A 16,061-nucleotide genomic window follows, 5' to 3' on the forward strand; every position below is an offset into this window, starting at 1 on the left:
CCATGTTTTATGTCGGACTCTCTTCCAGTAAGTCCAAACTTCCTAGTAATTATTTGCTTATGAACAGCTGTTGCAGAACCCAAGATCTCACGAGTTCTTTAATTAAATAACCAATGCCTCCCAACTTAACCATTGTCATTCGTACATCTATATGTCAATACTCGGGGGAAAGACCAAAATTTTCTTCCATGCAAACACTTCTCATTGCTCTCTCCACCAGCTCGAGTGAGCCACCTCTCTAGATCCTAGCTTATGAGGACCTAGGAGATTAGCAATTGCAGAAGAGGAGCAATATGAAGTTGCATGTTCCTTTGTTCTTCTTCCTCTACTGTTTCATTGCTTGTTGCAGCCACGGTTTTGCTCAGAAAGTTAACTTCAACAATCAAGTATTAACTTTGTTATCAATAAAGGCAAGTCTTATTGATCCATTGGATCAGCTTCGAGATTGGAAAGTTGCAGACCAAGCGATAGTGAACAATTCCGTTCACTGCATTTGGACTGGAGTTCAATGCAACTCCAATGGTGCTCTAGACAAGCTTAATCTTTCTCACATGAATCTTTCTGGGGTTGTATCCCCTGACATCCAACGGCTGCAAAGTCTAACTTCTTTGAACTTATGCGGCAATGGGTTCTCATCACCGCTGCCAAAATCTTTGTCAAATCTCACTGCATTAATTCACATTGATCTGAGCCAGAACAATTTTGTTGATGACTTTCCTGTGGGGCTTGGAAGGGCAATTGGACTATTGACGTTAAATGCTTCAAGCAACAACTTCTCGGGCTATCTTCCTGAGGATCTGGGTAACGCAACATTCCTTGAGACCTTGGATCTTCGAGGGAACTTTTTTGAAGGTCCAATTCCCAAATCTTACAAGAACTTGGGCAAGTTGAAATTTCTGGGTCTTTCAGGGAATAATCTGAGTGGTCAGATACCACCAGAGCTTGGAGAACTTTCATCATTGGAGACTATAATTCTTGGGTACAATGAACTTGAAGGTGGAATTCCAGCAGAGTTTGGGGACCTTACCAGTCTGAAGTACCTTGATCTAGCTGTTGGCAATCTTGGTGGCCCAATTCCAGCTGAACTAGGGAAGCTACAAATGCTGGATACACTTTTCTTGTACAAGAACAATTTTGAAGGAAATATTCCACCATTAATTGGAAACATGAATTCATTGAAGTTGCTGGATTTTTCTGATAACATGTTGTCAGGGGAAATTCCAGCAGAGATAGCTAATCTGAAGCATTTGCAGCTCCTGAATCTGATGTGCAATCAATTATCAGGTTCAATTCCAGCAGGGTTTGGGGGGTTGACTGAGCTAGAGGTGCTTGAGTTGTGGAACAATACCTTATCAGGTCCTCTTCCGAGTGACCTTGGCCGCAATTCACCGCTTCAGTGGCTAGATATTTCATCCAACTCAATATCTGGTCAAATTCCAGAAAGCTTGTGCAGTAAAGGTAACCTCACTAAGCTTATTATGTTCAACAATGCCTTGACTGGTCCAATTCCAGCTAGCCTATCTACATGTATGTCCCTGGTTCGGTTCAGGATTCACAACAATCTTCTTTCTGGGACAATTCCAGTTGGCTTTGGTAAACTTGGGAAACTTCAAAGGCTTGAACTGGCAAATAATAGTCTTACGGGGCAAATCCCAAATGACATTGGTTCGTCAGCATCTCTTTCTTTTATTGATTTCTCCAGAAACCACCTTCAATCTTATCTTCCTTCATCCATTCTGTCCACACCAAATCTGCAGAGATTCATGGTCTCAGATAATAACTTTGTTGGCGAAATCCCAGATCAGTTCCAGGATTGTCCTTCACTTTCTGTGCTAGATCTCTCATCAAACCAATTCACTGGAAGCATTCCAGCTAGTATTGCATCATGCGAAAAATTGGTAACCTTAAATCTAAGGGAAAACCAATTAACTGGGCCAATCCCAAAAGGAATTTCTATGATGCCTACATTAGCCGTTCTTGATCTGTCCAACAATTCTTTAACTGGTGGGATACCTGAAAATATTGGGAATTCTCCTGCGCTTGAAATGCTCAATGTTTCTTATAACAAGCTGGAGGGTCCTGTTCCTGCAAATGGCATGCTTAGAACTATTAATCCAGATGATCTTGTTGGCAATGCTGGTCTCTGCGGCGGTGTGCTTCCTCCATGCTCCGGTAATTCAGCATACACATCCAAGCGGAATAGCTTGCATGCAAAACACATAGTTGCTGGATGGCTGATTGGAACATCAGCACTTTTAGCTCTTGTCCTAGCAGGTTTGGGGGCGCGATCCTTGTATAAAAAGTGGTATGAGAAAGGAAGTTGCTTTGAGGAAAGATTTGAAGTTAACAGCAGTGACTGGCCTTGGAGACTAATGGCATTCCAAAGACTTGGTTTCACTAGCAATGACATTCTAGCCTGTATTAAGGAATCAAACGTGATAGGCATGGGCGCAACAGGAGTTGTTTACAAGGCAGAAATGCAAAGCCAAAAGATGGTAGCTGCAGTCAAGAAACTGTGGAGAACAGGAACTGACGTTGAGATCGGAGGCAGTGATGATCTTGTTGGTGAGGTCAATCTCCTAGGAAGATTAAGGCACAGGAACATTGTAAGACTGCTAGGATTTCTTCATAATGACTCCGAGGCAATGATCCTGTACGAATACATGCAGAATGGTAGCCTTGGAGAAGCTTTACATGGCAAACAAGCAGGAAAGTTGCTAGTTGACTGGGTATCCCGCTATAATATAGCGCTTGGCGTGGCACAAGGACTTGCATATCTCCACCACGATTGCCACCCTCCGGTGATCCACCGTGATGTCAAGTCAAACAACATCCTGCTGGATGCAAATCTCGAGGCAAGAATTGCAGATTTCGGGTTGGCAAAGCTGATGTTGAAAAAGAATGAGACTGTATCAATGGTTGCTGGATCCTATGGGTACATAGCCCCTGGTAAGTTGCTCATACCCTTTAATGATCTGCGGCTATGAGGCCATTTAATGTTTTTTGGGATTTTAATACAGCACGAGAATGCTAGAGTATGTTTTATTCTTTGCGAAATCTTTAGTCAAGTAAATTGGCGACAACCAAAATTGTTTCAGGCTGTAAGCCTCCTAATTTCTGAAGATTAACAACCGAAAAGCCATGACATGAATCGGTTTCATTTCAAGATAAGAATGAATGCAAGGGGATTCAATATATGATGATTAGAAACACTGACTGTTCTTTGTCTATCTGATTTAACTTCCAGAGTATGGGTACAGCTTGAAAGTTGATGAGAAGAGCGATATCTACAGCTATGGGGTTGTCCTCATGGAACTTCTAACTGGTAAAAGGCCATTGGATCCTGAATTTGGAGAATCTGTCGACATTGTGGAATGGATACGCATCAAGATCAGAGACCACAAGTCCTTAGAAACGGCACTAGACCCTTCTGTAGGAATCACGAAACATGTTCAAGAAGAAATGCTGCTAGTCCTGAGGATTGCCATTCTCTGTACAGCCAAGCTCCCCAAGGACAGACCGTCCATGAGGGATGTCCTAACAATGCTTGGAGAGGCAAAGCCTCGAAGAAAAGGCAGTAGCAACCATGGCGCCGATAAAGATAACCCGGTATTTAGCACAACACCTGTAAATGACATTCCGTAAAAAACCAAACTCCTCCCAGACCCCTACAGTTTTTTTTTTTTTTTTTAATATTTAATTTCCATTTGTATTTAGAAGATTTGTTTGGTAAGTTCAGGTGCATGTCTAAAGAGAGTTGAAATTAAGGGTAAGAGGTATGTATCTTGCAAATAACTTTGTACTTCTTTTCTTGTTAGCGGAGAAGCATAGGGTCCTATGTTTTATTACCCACAAATACTGGAGCAAGTTTACAAGCAATTCTTGTTTGCATTATAAAAGATCGAAATTCAGGCCAAACCAGAAAACAAGAACTTCTGATATGCTGATAATCGATGGGAACCACCTCAGCAAAACGGTCGAGACTAGCTTTTTTAACATCTCTGTTTTTCCAATTACAGGAGTAACCCACTCCACCAAGAGACATGCCTAATATTCTCAACTCACATAATGCAGAACAGCATCATCAATCGCATCTCTATGATAGTGATTATTGTACAATGCTCTGAATTGATCAATCACAACCCAAAAAAATCCATTCCCGTTGAACCAAAATAAGAAGTAACAAAAATCCATCACCACCACCACCAGTTGGTAGGCGCCCGCACACAAACATGAATGAGAAGCAAAATTATGTAACAAACATTTTCAATTACAAAGGTCTACCCAAACTCTTCTTTAATTTCACAAGGTGAGATTATACATTTCCTTGTGCGGCGAGATCAAAACTTCAATCCACTGGGCACTTCGATACTTACAATACCCGAAGGCAACTTCCATAAAGTATGCCAGAGGACATGACAAATAACTAGGATGTGCTTGTATTTTGCAGACAAAACGGCTCCTCTTCCAGGGAGTCGGTAAAATGATTGGTTGGAAATGAAACGATGAAGCCAGCAAAACAAACCAGCAAAGCCACAAACCACCAATATGATTATCAGTGAAAAATGCTTTGCCCATCCAATATCTGAACATATTCATCATTGATCAGTTTTTCCACTGCTCAAAGTAGGCAGCTATGTCCATATGGGCTTAGATCTCTGTCTCTCATTTTGTTCTTGAAAACCTGAAGCCGGACAGAAGATTAAAATATCAAAGGCAAGAAGCAAATATCAAAGCATCCTTCATATATAGCATTTAGGGTTCATCAAAAGTCACACATCGCATACCAAGTCCATTGGCCTCAGATCTTCTCATAATTCTAAGCCTCTTCACAGAGCTAATAAACATCCTGAAACAAAGATCAAAGAAGCAATGAAACAATGAGAACAGTCAACCTGATTCTCTTAACTATTTAAAAAGTAGGTGATCAAATCTTTTTGTTTCTATACAGATCTGTGTGTAAATGTGCTTATCAGCTGAAGCATGGCAGGAAGAGACGTACTCCCAAGGAACGTCTCCAACAAGCATCCAATCTCCATCCCTGTCTTCATAGGTTAGAACAAATTCAGGTGATCCATTCAACAATCTTAAGGATTCTGTCGCTTCTCTCATTCCACCATTCTCCTCTGTGTATGATACTGATTAAAAAGGAAAAATTACTGTCAGTTCAAAACAATATAAGGAGCAAAAAGCACCAAGACCTGCTAAGAAGCCAATGAATATGAGCCAAGGAATCTCATATATTTCCACTTCAATATGTTAAAAATTTCACCCATCCAACCATCCCATCTGTGCCATGAATTCCTTGAGTTTACTGTCATGCACAAACCAGAGAGCATAAAAATTCAGGAAATTTCTGGGTATATATCACAAATAGCTTCCCAAAATTCTTTAAGCAACTAACTGTTTATTGAAGTCTCTTGACAATTTGGTTCATTTGATACCTTTTGGCATTTCTATTTCCAAAAGGTAGAGGCCTCGAGGAAAGTTGTGAAGGAGTACTCACTTCTTGCACTGACAGTCGTGCTCGTTCTGCAGAACATGTCATCCAGTGTCTGAGCTAAGTCCTCGTAAGAATTATGAGCATTCAAATCTACTTTCCTTCCAATTGGAACTCCATCCATATTCACCTTTACAAATAGGGTATTCTTGGGAAAAACTTTTGGCTTTGCATTCTTGTTCCTGCTCATGTTACCATCGATCTTGTCCAGGACAATACTCTTGCTTTTACTTTTCACAATGGTTGAGTTGCAGTCCTCAGAAGTTGGTAATTTTGTCTGGTTAACCAGGCTGTTCATTCTGTAAGTCCTTACAGGGGGCCATCCGACAACCTGACTGCTGATGTTGAATGAGACACAAAAAGGAAATCAAAACTACTGAGAAAAAATTAAGCAATCACTTTGTCAGATGCACTACACCAAAAGGGATATACAATGTCCCCCAGAGCAGAGGAAGGTAAGACGCAAAACTGTTAAACTAAATTTAGCGGCATCAATTGGGATAATTGTCATAAAAGGATAAAAGCGTGTTGATCAATCACACTGCTCTACATGTTCTGAGCCTTTTCTTTTTATCTAAGTTTTTGGAGAGTTATTTTGGCCAACATTACATCAACATGATAAAGGACTACATAATTGGATTATAATCCCAATATATTTATTATTTGAGATTTATTGGACAAATGCTGTGGCACAGCTCAATCAGACACAATTGAGATGATATTTACACGTCTATAGATAATAGAGAGTAACTTTTCCAGCAATAAATTCTACCACCAAGTTTGTTAACACTGCAAAAACATGCTTAATCAAATCAAGACACATTACAACATTGGTAGAAAAACATGAATCCCTCTTCAGAAAATGGAAGATGATGCCCCAGAAGATGCATTTGATAATGGACCGGCCAATATAACCCAAGATCTCACCACGAAGAACTCACGGTCTACTTGGCCAGAAAACAATTTTACAAATAGATTTAAAACAAAAATATGAGAAGAAGACAAAATTCCATATCAGTGCTTCTACGGACAGAAAAGATTTGACTAGACATAATCTTCTAAATGTGCCACAAGTCCTAGGAGTTCTATCAAGGCCCAAAAAAAAATCCCATACGAGATTAAAATACATAAAGGGTTTTTCACCAAATCTTTTTACGTGTGGCAACACATTCTTTCACTCACGGGAAAGGTTCAATGCTCCACACCCAAAGAAATAGGAGGGCAGAACTAACTACTTTCTTCAGGTTGTATTTTATTTTCCCTGAAATGGAAAAGTATATCTACATGCTTTATCCTGTTTTCTTCATGGTCAATCAAATACAATGAAATGGACAATTAATTCCAAATCTAAATGATGCCCCCTAGGGTGAAGGTTGCGGCTACCTACAAGCTTCATATCTGAGCGTGCAAAGCACCACAACCTTACATTTGATCGATGTCTTAGGGACTCACTCTCATTACACCGCCCCCCACATCCTCTCTCTCTCTCTCTTCCAACGCAGCACCATCTTTTTGCCTTTGTTAGCAACCCCACCCCAACCCGACTGCCTGTTTTTTTCGGTTGGGAGAAGAGGTGGGAAACCCGCACCTCCCACCATCTCTTCTCCCCCACCTCCACCCAAACCCACCTCAAATCTAGAATTATGCAATTGCAGGCCTTCTACGATAGGATATCACAACCACCACCTTCAACAAAATCACCACCGGCCTGGGGACGGCCACCGCAACTACTTCCTCCTCCCCATACCCCCGCAACCATTGGTTTCTATGAGAAAGCTCCACCCTGGACACGGTGCCCCTGGCATGGTATCGCCACTCCCTGCAACAATCACCTCATTGACATCATCATCATCATCACCATTGTTCCCCCCTGCCCTTTCTCCTCTTCTGCCCTATAATTATTTTCCCCTTGCCCCTTCTCCTTCACCCAATAATTATTATTTTGAAAGCCTATTCAGCAGTCGATATCCTATTTCTCTATTCCCTTCCATACCCATCGCCAACTACGCATTTGATTTAGCCACCCTTTCGTTCATAGGCGGCCTTATCCTCCTCTCTACCCTCTCGCTTTCCTTGATTTTGCACCTCGGGTTACGGTCCCGTCGTTTCAGCCACTTGCAACATTTCAATTACCTCTGGACTGTCCGATTGCTCCTTGTTACCTTCGCCTCCCTTTGGGCCCTCAACGAACTTCTCCGCCTCCCAATCTTTCGTCAGAACTATCTGTATCCTTTCTTGCCTGCCATAACCTTAGAGCAGCAGGCCAATTTCTGCAAAGTCCACGCCGTGCTCTCCCTCGGCTTCTTCGAACCGGGATTCCTGGTCACACTTCTCTTCTTGGTTAACGTGTCCATTAAGAAACGTCTGCCGCGTCGGATGTGGGCTCTTCCAATTGCCCTGTGCGCCTCTTGTTCTCCGATTCTCTTGTTGCAGGGGATCTTCGTGTTCTACTCCCCATTCCAGGGGCAATTACCCAAGCTCATGCATGGGAGTTCCATTCTCCTGACCGATGCGTTGGGTAAAAAAACCGTGCTCTGCACCTACCCATTCTTCAGTTCTGCCATTTTTGGAGCTTTTGCGATTGCCTACTCGCTGGCCTTCTTGTTGTCGTGTTGGAGGGTGGTCACATTTGTGATTAACAAGAGCATCAGGGCTCGAATAGACATGCTGGTTTCCACCCTCATGTTTACCTTGCCCATGCAAATCTTGTGCCTTGCCTTGACATTCTTGTGGTCGCCAAATGACCTCGCCTACTGTTTTTCTGTCCTGACCATGTTCTCTAGCGTGGCCTGGTTACTAGTGGTTAGTTTGGTCATTTTGGTAATCAAGCCCATTTCTGATGCACTTGCAGCCCGGGGTGTCTCCACCTCCCAGCAGCTGTCCCAAGTTGGCGACAGCAGAGAACAGACAGCGTAAATCTTTAGCGAGCAAGGAAGAAGATGGTTAATTATTAATTGGGCCTGGAGGTTATGGCACTTAGTTTCGTTAATTAATGCATAGTTTTTGAACTTTGACATCATCCTGGTCCTCTATACAGTGGCCAAAAGGAGGTACTATTTCGTCTTCCCTCTTATCCAATTTGTAAGACTCTTTGTCTTCTGCGAGGAATTTTTTCTGTAACTATGCAGAGTTTCGAGACAAATATATACACATATATATACTACAAATAGGAAGAATTTTGTTTACTATTAAGGAGGAGGTGTATAGGAAAAAATGGATTAGCTAGTTCTTTGTCCTAAATCCTGATTGTATGTGTAACTAACTTATTTTCAAATCCTTTGTTGATTACCTGCACTTAGAAGCATATCAGCTTCTGAATTCTTTCCCCTACAAGCAAGCAAATATCGATGCTTCTACTTGTTAACAATTTGTTCACTAAATTACTTAAATACAATGGTGGATTGAAGTAGAATTTATTCTATATGCACTCATGAAGTTTTGAGAAATGAGTATTGACACTCTCATTCGATTTTCTGTTTCTTCTTCGCCAAGGAGACTAAGGGAGTAAAGTCACATGCAATTCCTCGAGTTTAAAGTGATGTTCAAATCATTTTAAGGTGTGTGTGTACGTGCATGTGTGTGTGTGTGTATTTGTAAAGAAATGCTACAGATTGTTTATCAACACTTGTCTACTCCATTCATGAGTTGTTGACTCTAAAAATGTAAATAATATCAGAAGACAAGTAGTTATTTTAGTATCTTAATACTTAGTTAACCCATTTTTTTGATGCGCTTATTGCGTTTTTTAGAAGATTAAATAAAGAAAATACCAAAGAAATACCAATATAATATGCATTTCTGTTTCATAATTTTTTTAAACTAACAGCGAAGTTTGTTTGACTAACATCAATCTTTAGCGTATGATGGGTGATGAACTTTGAGCGCGTCTAAAAATTCTCACCGTGAGTGTTTCAATGTCCTAATGCATTGCATTTCTTCCTTGTTAAAAATTTACATTTAGGTATACCTTTTCCTCCTCTTTTATTCATTTATTTATTTGGTGGGTGCATTCTTTCTACGTTTGAATACAACTCAGAGCTATAAAGTATACATTTGAATCTCAACCTAAGAAAATAGGCCTAGATAAAGACACAACAGCTTTGGTCATAATAGTTCTTTTACCTAATGACATGGGGAAAAAATTAGATAATAATGAGAGGTGCAAACTCTCAAGTTAAAATTTAGTTGTGAATGGTCACATAAGCACTGTAGATATTTAAATTGTAACAACTTTATTCGTTTAACATATAAATATGTGTCCACCAATCATTGTACATAAATTGAGGCAACAATAACCTAAGGCTTAAAGGAACAATAGGATGTTGCAAAAACAACACCTGATTCTCTTCCAATTCTACTTCAATCTTGTGGGCCTAGTTCAGAATCTCCAGAATGGCCCAAAGGGGAGATTGTAGTTCGGTCCTTCAGCATAAAATCCACAATACCCAGATTATGGGTACTGTCTTCAGGTAGATAAAAGTTAGGCCCCTTTTTTAAATGTATAATTATTTGAAGATAGGTATAAATGGGTGAGCCGAGTCAACTCACTGCCCACCAATTAAATGAGTTTAATTGGGTACCCATTTAGATCCATTCAAAATTAATGGGCGGGTTTGGGTAACCAGGTCAATATATAATTGGGTTGCGATTGACACCTCTAGTCATAAGTGTCATTCATCCACTGTCAGTTAAATTTTAAAGTACTTAAGTGTCTTCAAATACACATTTGACAGCACTTGCTGGATTTATTAAATCAGTCTCATCTTAATCCGTCTATGGTTTTTTTTTTCCCATAACTAGAAATCTTCTCTGTGACATATTCCAGCAGAGGGAACAAATAGAGGTCTACAAAGTACATGATAAGAACCCAAAAAACGGTAGCAAGGGGGACACTATAGCCGATAACTTTGTCAAGTTCCTATCCAACTGTAGATAAGCAGGGTCATGCACAATAAGGAAAAGGAGAGGGAAAAGGGGGGGGGGGGGGGGGTTGGGGAACACGACAAGACAAAAAATCGCTATTCCTGCCTAAAAACAAAAATTAGAAACCAACATAAAGATATCAAGAATGGACTTAATATGATTACCATTTGAGAGAATGAAATTAATTACCACGAAAATCGAAACAAACAGAAAATGTGCAGAGCCTGAGAAAATGTGAAGAGCAGATTATAGAAGAAGAAGTTAGCAAAAGGGTGTCCAGAGAAAATTATACCTGACCCCAGAACGAGGAGGTGAAAAGGAATCAGCACTTCTTTTGGTACCGCAGGAAGCATTATTAGGTTTAGTCGGAGAAGAAGATGAAGATGATGAGGAAGCATTAGAAACCACATAGGGGGGAAAATCTTGAACAGTCAAAATCCTTCCTCCGTGAACCCCCCAAGAACCCGGCTTGGAGGACTTGAGAGCAGCAGCTCCTCCGCCGCAACCAAGACTCAGCCCAAGACCCAACTCAAGTTCGGACTCATCTGGGTACGACGATGAAGAAACCTCAGATGATAATAGGACCAAGTTGTCTTCTTTTGACACAGTCGACATCGATCCAGTTGTCGAACCATCACCAGAAACCCCTCCACCACCACCACCACCACCACTGCCATCAAGACTGCCACTTGCCATCAAATTCTTGAAGAATTTTGCAGCTTTTGAGCTTGTATTTAAACGATGCACTAGTAGAAATCCTATATAGTGTGAGGAGGAAAGAGTTTTTTGTTATGCAATATGCAGGGAAAGGAAAAGGATACCAGCAGTAGTGCAGGTAGTAAAGAGGAAAGGAGAGAGTAGGTGCGCGCTGTGGTTGGACAGTTGAGGTGGTGATGGTGAATGTGGGATCCACATGTCGGGTTATTGCGCTTCTCTCCCCATCGGAGATTTCTCCTACTGGACCCCACTCCCTCCCTCCTGCTGCTCCCGTGTACCAACGTTTAACAACAACAATCCTTTACCCCAAAAAAAAAAAAAAAAAAACAATGACAACCCTTTTTCTTTTTAACCTTTTTTGATTTATTTATCCTCATAATATGACTTGCTTGTTCGTGTTCTTTTTTATTTTCTGAAATATTTATCGCATTTATGTTTACGGGGAAAAAAAAAAGCATTCTTATTGAGTTAATAATAAATCTCCAATTTGCTCCTTTCAATTCCAGACACAGAGAATTAATTGTTTTTAGCAAAAAACAGAATAGAATAAAATTGGCTTGGAGTCTTTGTCGAGTACACAGCAGTAACAAGTTGAGCAATAAAATTCATGTTGCCTCCGTGGAATGTGATGTGCAACAATTTGTTTTGCTCTTGATACAAATACTTCTGTTGTATGTCTCAACCAGATAAAAAGCATGTCACATCCTATGTCAATTGTGTTGTGACAAAATGTGGGTACGAACAAAGTTAAATTTATATCTAAAAGTGTGTTTCTTGATCTTCTTCTTTTTTTGTTTTGTCTCTCTTTTGATAGCTTATTTTTGGTTGGTATAAATAACGTAAACAGCTAAAAATTGATATATTTTCTAAGACAATTTGGAAGATTTTCTTCTGCCCAAGTTTTGATCTTGTTTGGACAGTATTTTTTTCAAGGTTTTCCGTAAACACATTTTATAATCACCTTTTTACCTCACATATATTAAATCGCTATAGTAATTTTTCTATAAAAAAAAATCTAGAAAAATGCAATCCAAATTCAGGAGATTTAAGGTTGGGTGAGAGAAACCTTGAGACATAATTATGAAAAGTTAGAGAGATTTCTAAATGTTGTGAAGGTAATTTTATATTAAAATTTATGTCGGCCTATACACGGGAGTCAAATATGTTGGGTGATTTAAACTTCTTTTTTCTAAAAACAATTTATGCGTCAAATGCCCTAATTGATGTGCCATAATACCAGCTATATACGGGAACTCGAAAATGTCAACTTTGTAAGAATGCTTTAGTGTTCTTTGCTACTAAATCAAGCAATGATTAATGAATATGAACATTAATGGGAACAAAATGTAGGAAAATACTAATAAAGAAGATTATAAAAACCCCCTATGCCAGGCCCAGGGTTTACTTACTAGTAAACAAATATACATTTGTTTCCTTTTTTTCTAATAAAACAAGAAACGAAAAAAAGGTAAATGATATTTGGAAAGTAGATTATGTAGGATAATTTTTTGAAAAAAATACTATAGCACTTTTTAATGTGATTAATGCGATGAGAAAATGTGTTGATGATGCATACAAATAAAGATACGCAAATAAACTACAATCTAAGTAAATTAGCATTGGTTTTTTATAGAAAAATTTTTACGTTGTTCGTTAACACATTTTTCTATTACTATTTTACTTCATATACATCAAAATCGTTATAGTATATTTTTTTCAGAAACTCCTAAAAATGGTAATCCAAACGAGAGGCGCTCATTTTCTTCTTTTGCATTAGATCAAAATTTAAGGAGCGCTTGAGATTTTTTAAAAAAAAGTATTTGGATAGGAGATTATTTATAATAATTATTGTAATATTTTTTTATAATATGATATATGTAACATAAAAATGTGATTAAAAAAATTTAAAAAATGTGTTCAAATCATATTTGTGATGCAAGTAGATAATTTTTTTTTCATATCATTTTCCCGAAAAAAATTGGTTTAGTTAAGTGGCAGGGAAGGATTGAGTGAGACAGACAAAGAAGAGTTTGGTCCGAACGACAAGCCGACAAAATGTGGGACCAAAGAAGCCACAATTATCACCAGCCGTGTAAAGCAGTAGGGCCACGTGGAACGCCCCCGCCCGAAAGCAAGGGCAAAAGAGGCCAACCGTTATAGATAGCCTTCTGGTCTGGACCTGGTCTAGGGCTGCAAACGAATCGAGTCGAGTCGAGTCGAGATTTGATCTAATCGAGTCGAGTTTCGACATAATTTCATTGAACTCAAACTCGAACTCGAGTTCGACGAGCTGACAATTTCAAACTCGAGCTTGAAAAAAATAAAAAAAAATTATTTTATTTTTTAAAAACTAAATAAAATAATATTTTTTTCTTAATAAATAATAAAATATTAAGGATATATATGTAATTTTACTATTAAAATTAAAAAAATATAATATATATATATACTTAAAATAAAAAATAAAAAAAATATACATATATATATATATATTCGAGCTCACGAGCCGACTCGCGAGATAACGAACTTAATATTTTGAGCTCGAGTTCGAGTTCGAGTTGCGAGCGACTCAATCCGTTTGCAGCCCGTCTCACTCTTACAAGTCATCAATTCAGATCACCACCCAGCAACACTACTTAGCAACTACGACTAGTTTTGGTTTTCGCAATTCCACACAAATGCCTTTCAGGTCCGGTCCAATGGTGGGCCTACTCTACCCTACATTTACTAACCGGTTTTAATTCGTGAAGGATGACTTTTAAAGGACCAAGGCCTTGGTTGGATTGCATTTTCTTGGATTTTTTTTTAGAGAAAATTACTGTAGCGATTTGATGTATGTGAAGAAAAAAGATAATAGAAAAATGTAATTATGGAAAACGATGTAATTTTTCGTCCGAAAATGACTGTCCAAACGGGGCCCAAGAATATGAGTGCAAATGAATCAAGTTTATTCGGGTCATTTGAGAGTTTGCTCAATTAAAAATCGAGTTGAAACTCAAAATTGGGGTTTGAGCACAATTCTAATATGTGAAGTTGAAGGGCTCGTCAAATTTGATTGATTGATCTCAATCGAGATTCACACGTGCAAATGGTGGAAATAACAATTTAGGGAAGAGGGTACAAATAAGCACCTTTTAAAGGTGTGTTTAACTCGCCAACTGGTTAAGCTGGGGCATTATAAGCGTATCTAGTGGAGTAGAGGGTACTTAATTAGGTACTCCAATCATGAACGCTTTGAGATTAATTAAACTTGAAGTAATACTTGATAATCAATGTTCTCAAAGATTTTTTTTTTTTTTTTTTGTGGTACGAGGGAGGGACTAATAGACTAGGTACTGATTAGTGAACTTTAACATATGGTACCAAATTTACCACTTAAATTCACACTAATATTTATGTATTTATGTACTAGTAATATAGAAGGAGGTGGGCACAGGGAGGGTTCAGGATGGAGGATTCGACACGGTTAAGGATATAATATTGTCTGTTTCGACGCCTCTTTTCTTCTGTCTGTTCCACTCTCGTCTATTTTTGGTTTGCTTCTCGAGCTGACTGGGCGCAGGAAGAGAGAGTATGGAAGAGGTTGAGTCGAATTGCTCAACTTCTTCTGTCTTGACTCTTGAGTCTTGGGGGGCTTGGGGTCTAGTTAGGTCTTAGCAGCGAGGCACCCTGTGGGGTTTCTATCCCACATCGCTTTGGGGGGTTTGGGTGTTGGGTTTATAAGTCTCCTCAGTACCCTCACTAGTTACCATGGCTTTTGAGGTGTACTGTGGACTTAGGTTTGTAAAGTCAATGTCAGGTTTCTTGAAGTTGACAAAAAAAAAAAAAAAAACTCTTGAGTCTTGAGCTGACTGTCTTTTCTTTGTCTGTTTGTTTGTTTGTACCAAGAATTGCGATGATGACACGCACTTACAGCACAACCAGACAGTGAGATTGCGTGGAATGAATCCGTTGGATTTGCTGCTCGCTGCTGCTGTGGGAGGGATGAAAATGATAATTACTGCCGTTGACTACTTTTTTTTTGGATTTGGGCTGGCTAAAGCATACCAGTTATCCTGATCCACCCCCAACCATATTTTTAATCATCTTTTTATCTCACATACATCATCACATTATAAAAGTGTTACAATAATTATTTCAAATAATATTTTAAATAATACCCTATCCAAATAAACCTAATAAATTTTTTAGTACTCATAGACCGAAACAGTTTGATCTCAAGAAGAATCGACAAGAAGCTGTTCGAACCAACAATCGTCTTGTTGGCTTGATTGAGTGCATTTAGACAGAAGAAGATTATTTCAAAATAATTTTAAAAATAATTACTATAACACGACTTTGTATGATGCAACATATATTAAATAACAAAAAATAAGAAATAATTAAAAAATATGTTTGTGACGTAATTAAATAATAATTCTTATAAATAATCGTCACTTGTTTAGACTTAGGTTACTGGTTGGATTAAACCATATGCTTGTGCGTTTTAAATCTACTTAAATGCCCAATTAACAAATTGACTAGATCAACAATTCAAATGCAATTTTTTTAACTAGATCAACCATTCATTTACCATTTATCTGACCCATCTAAAGCGTTTAAAGTATTTACTACTGTCAAACCATTTAAAGTATTTTACAAAACCCGAAAAAAAAAAAGACTTCTTTTCTGTTCCGTTCGGGAACTGCCTCCTTTTCAACTTTGAAGTTTGGATTGTCAGTTTTTGCAAAGATTCTACGTAAAAAATTGGCAATCCTTCCAAACAGGATAGCTTCCATTCCCATAACGCTTTTGTGGTTTGTTTTCTATTTCCGTGTAGCTCAGAAAGGACGTTTGTTGCCATTGCTGGATGGAACGACGCCGTTAGAAGATATTACAAAAATGATTCAAGCCAAGGAAGGCGCTCTCATCACAGACTCTT

General features: G+C 38.8%; 2 protein-coding genes across 4 annotated transcripts; one reads left to right on the forward strand and one right to left on the reverse strand.

Annotated features, from left to right (window-relative positions):
* On the forward strand, positions 1-3,891 carry LOC140013609 (uncharacterized). The gene is made up of 2 exons (XM_072062959.1): positions 1-2,949; positions 3,248-3,891. The coding sequence occupies exons 1-2, from the start codon at positions 294-296 to the stop codon at positions 3,643-3,645; spliced, it is 3,054 nt and encodes a 1,017-aa protein (XP_071919060.1). The 5' UTR covers positions 1-293; the 3' UTR covers positions 3,646-3,891.
* Positions 3,892-4,128: 237 nt separating this feature from the next.
* Positions 4,129-11,402, reverse strand: LOC113714483 (auxin-responsive protein IAA12). Of its 3 annotated transcripts, none has more exons than XM_072062969.1 (6): positions 10,716-11,402; positions 5,507-5,835; positions 5,273-5,314; positions 5,003-5,138; positions 4,788-4,849; positions 4,129-4,684 (listed from the first exon to the last, which is right to left on the reverse strand). In XM_072062969.1, exons 1-6 carry the CDS (start codon positions 11,117-11,119, stop codon positions 4,635-4,637), a joined length of 1,023 nt encoding a protein of 340 aa, XP_071919070.1. In that variant the 5' UTR covers positions 11,120-11,402; the 3' UTR covers positions 4,129-4,634. The 3 variants fall into 3 exon arrangements, with proteins under 3 accessions (XP_071919070.1, XP_071919065.1, XP_027094138.2); XM_072062964.1 differs by having other exon boundaries at positions 5,507-5,838; XM_027238337.2 differs by lacking the exon at positions 5,273-5,314 and having other exon boundaries at positions 5,507-5,838; positions 10,716-11,397.
* Between the last annotated feature and the right edge of the window lie 4,659 nt (positions 11,403-16,061).

This window comes from Coffea arabica, chromosome 1e, assembly GCF_036785885.1.
Source record: "Coffea arabica cultivar ET-39 chromosome 1e, Coffea Arabica ET-39 HiFi, whole genome shotgun sequence".
NCBI classification, from domain to species: domain Eukaryota; kingdom Viridiplantae; phylum Streptophyta; class Magnoliopsida; order Gentianales; family Rubiaceae; genus Coffea; species Coffea arabica.

Coding starts and splice junctions, on each gene's coding strand:
- LOC140013609 (XM_072062959.1), top strand. CDS start 294: ATGAAGTTGCATGTTCCTTTGTTCTTCTTCCTCTACTGTTTCATTGCT. Junction 2,950..3,247: donor CTATGGGTACATAGCCCCTG/GTAAGTTGCTCA, acceptor TTTAACTTCCAG/AGTATGGGTACAGCTTGAAA.
- LOC113714483 (XM_072062964.1), bottom strand. CDS start 11,119: ATGGCAAGTGGCAGTCTTGATGGCAGTGGTGGTGGTGGTGGTGGTGGA. Junction 5,839..10,715: donor CCTCCTCGTTCTGGGGTCAG/GTATAATTTTCT, acceptor ATTCAACATCAG/CAGTCAGGTTGTCGGATGGC. Junction 4,685..4,787: donor ATCTGAGGCCAATGGACTTG/GTATGCGATGTG, acceptor GTCCGGCTTCAG/GTTTTCAAGAACAAAATGAG.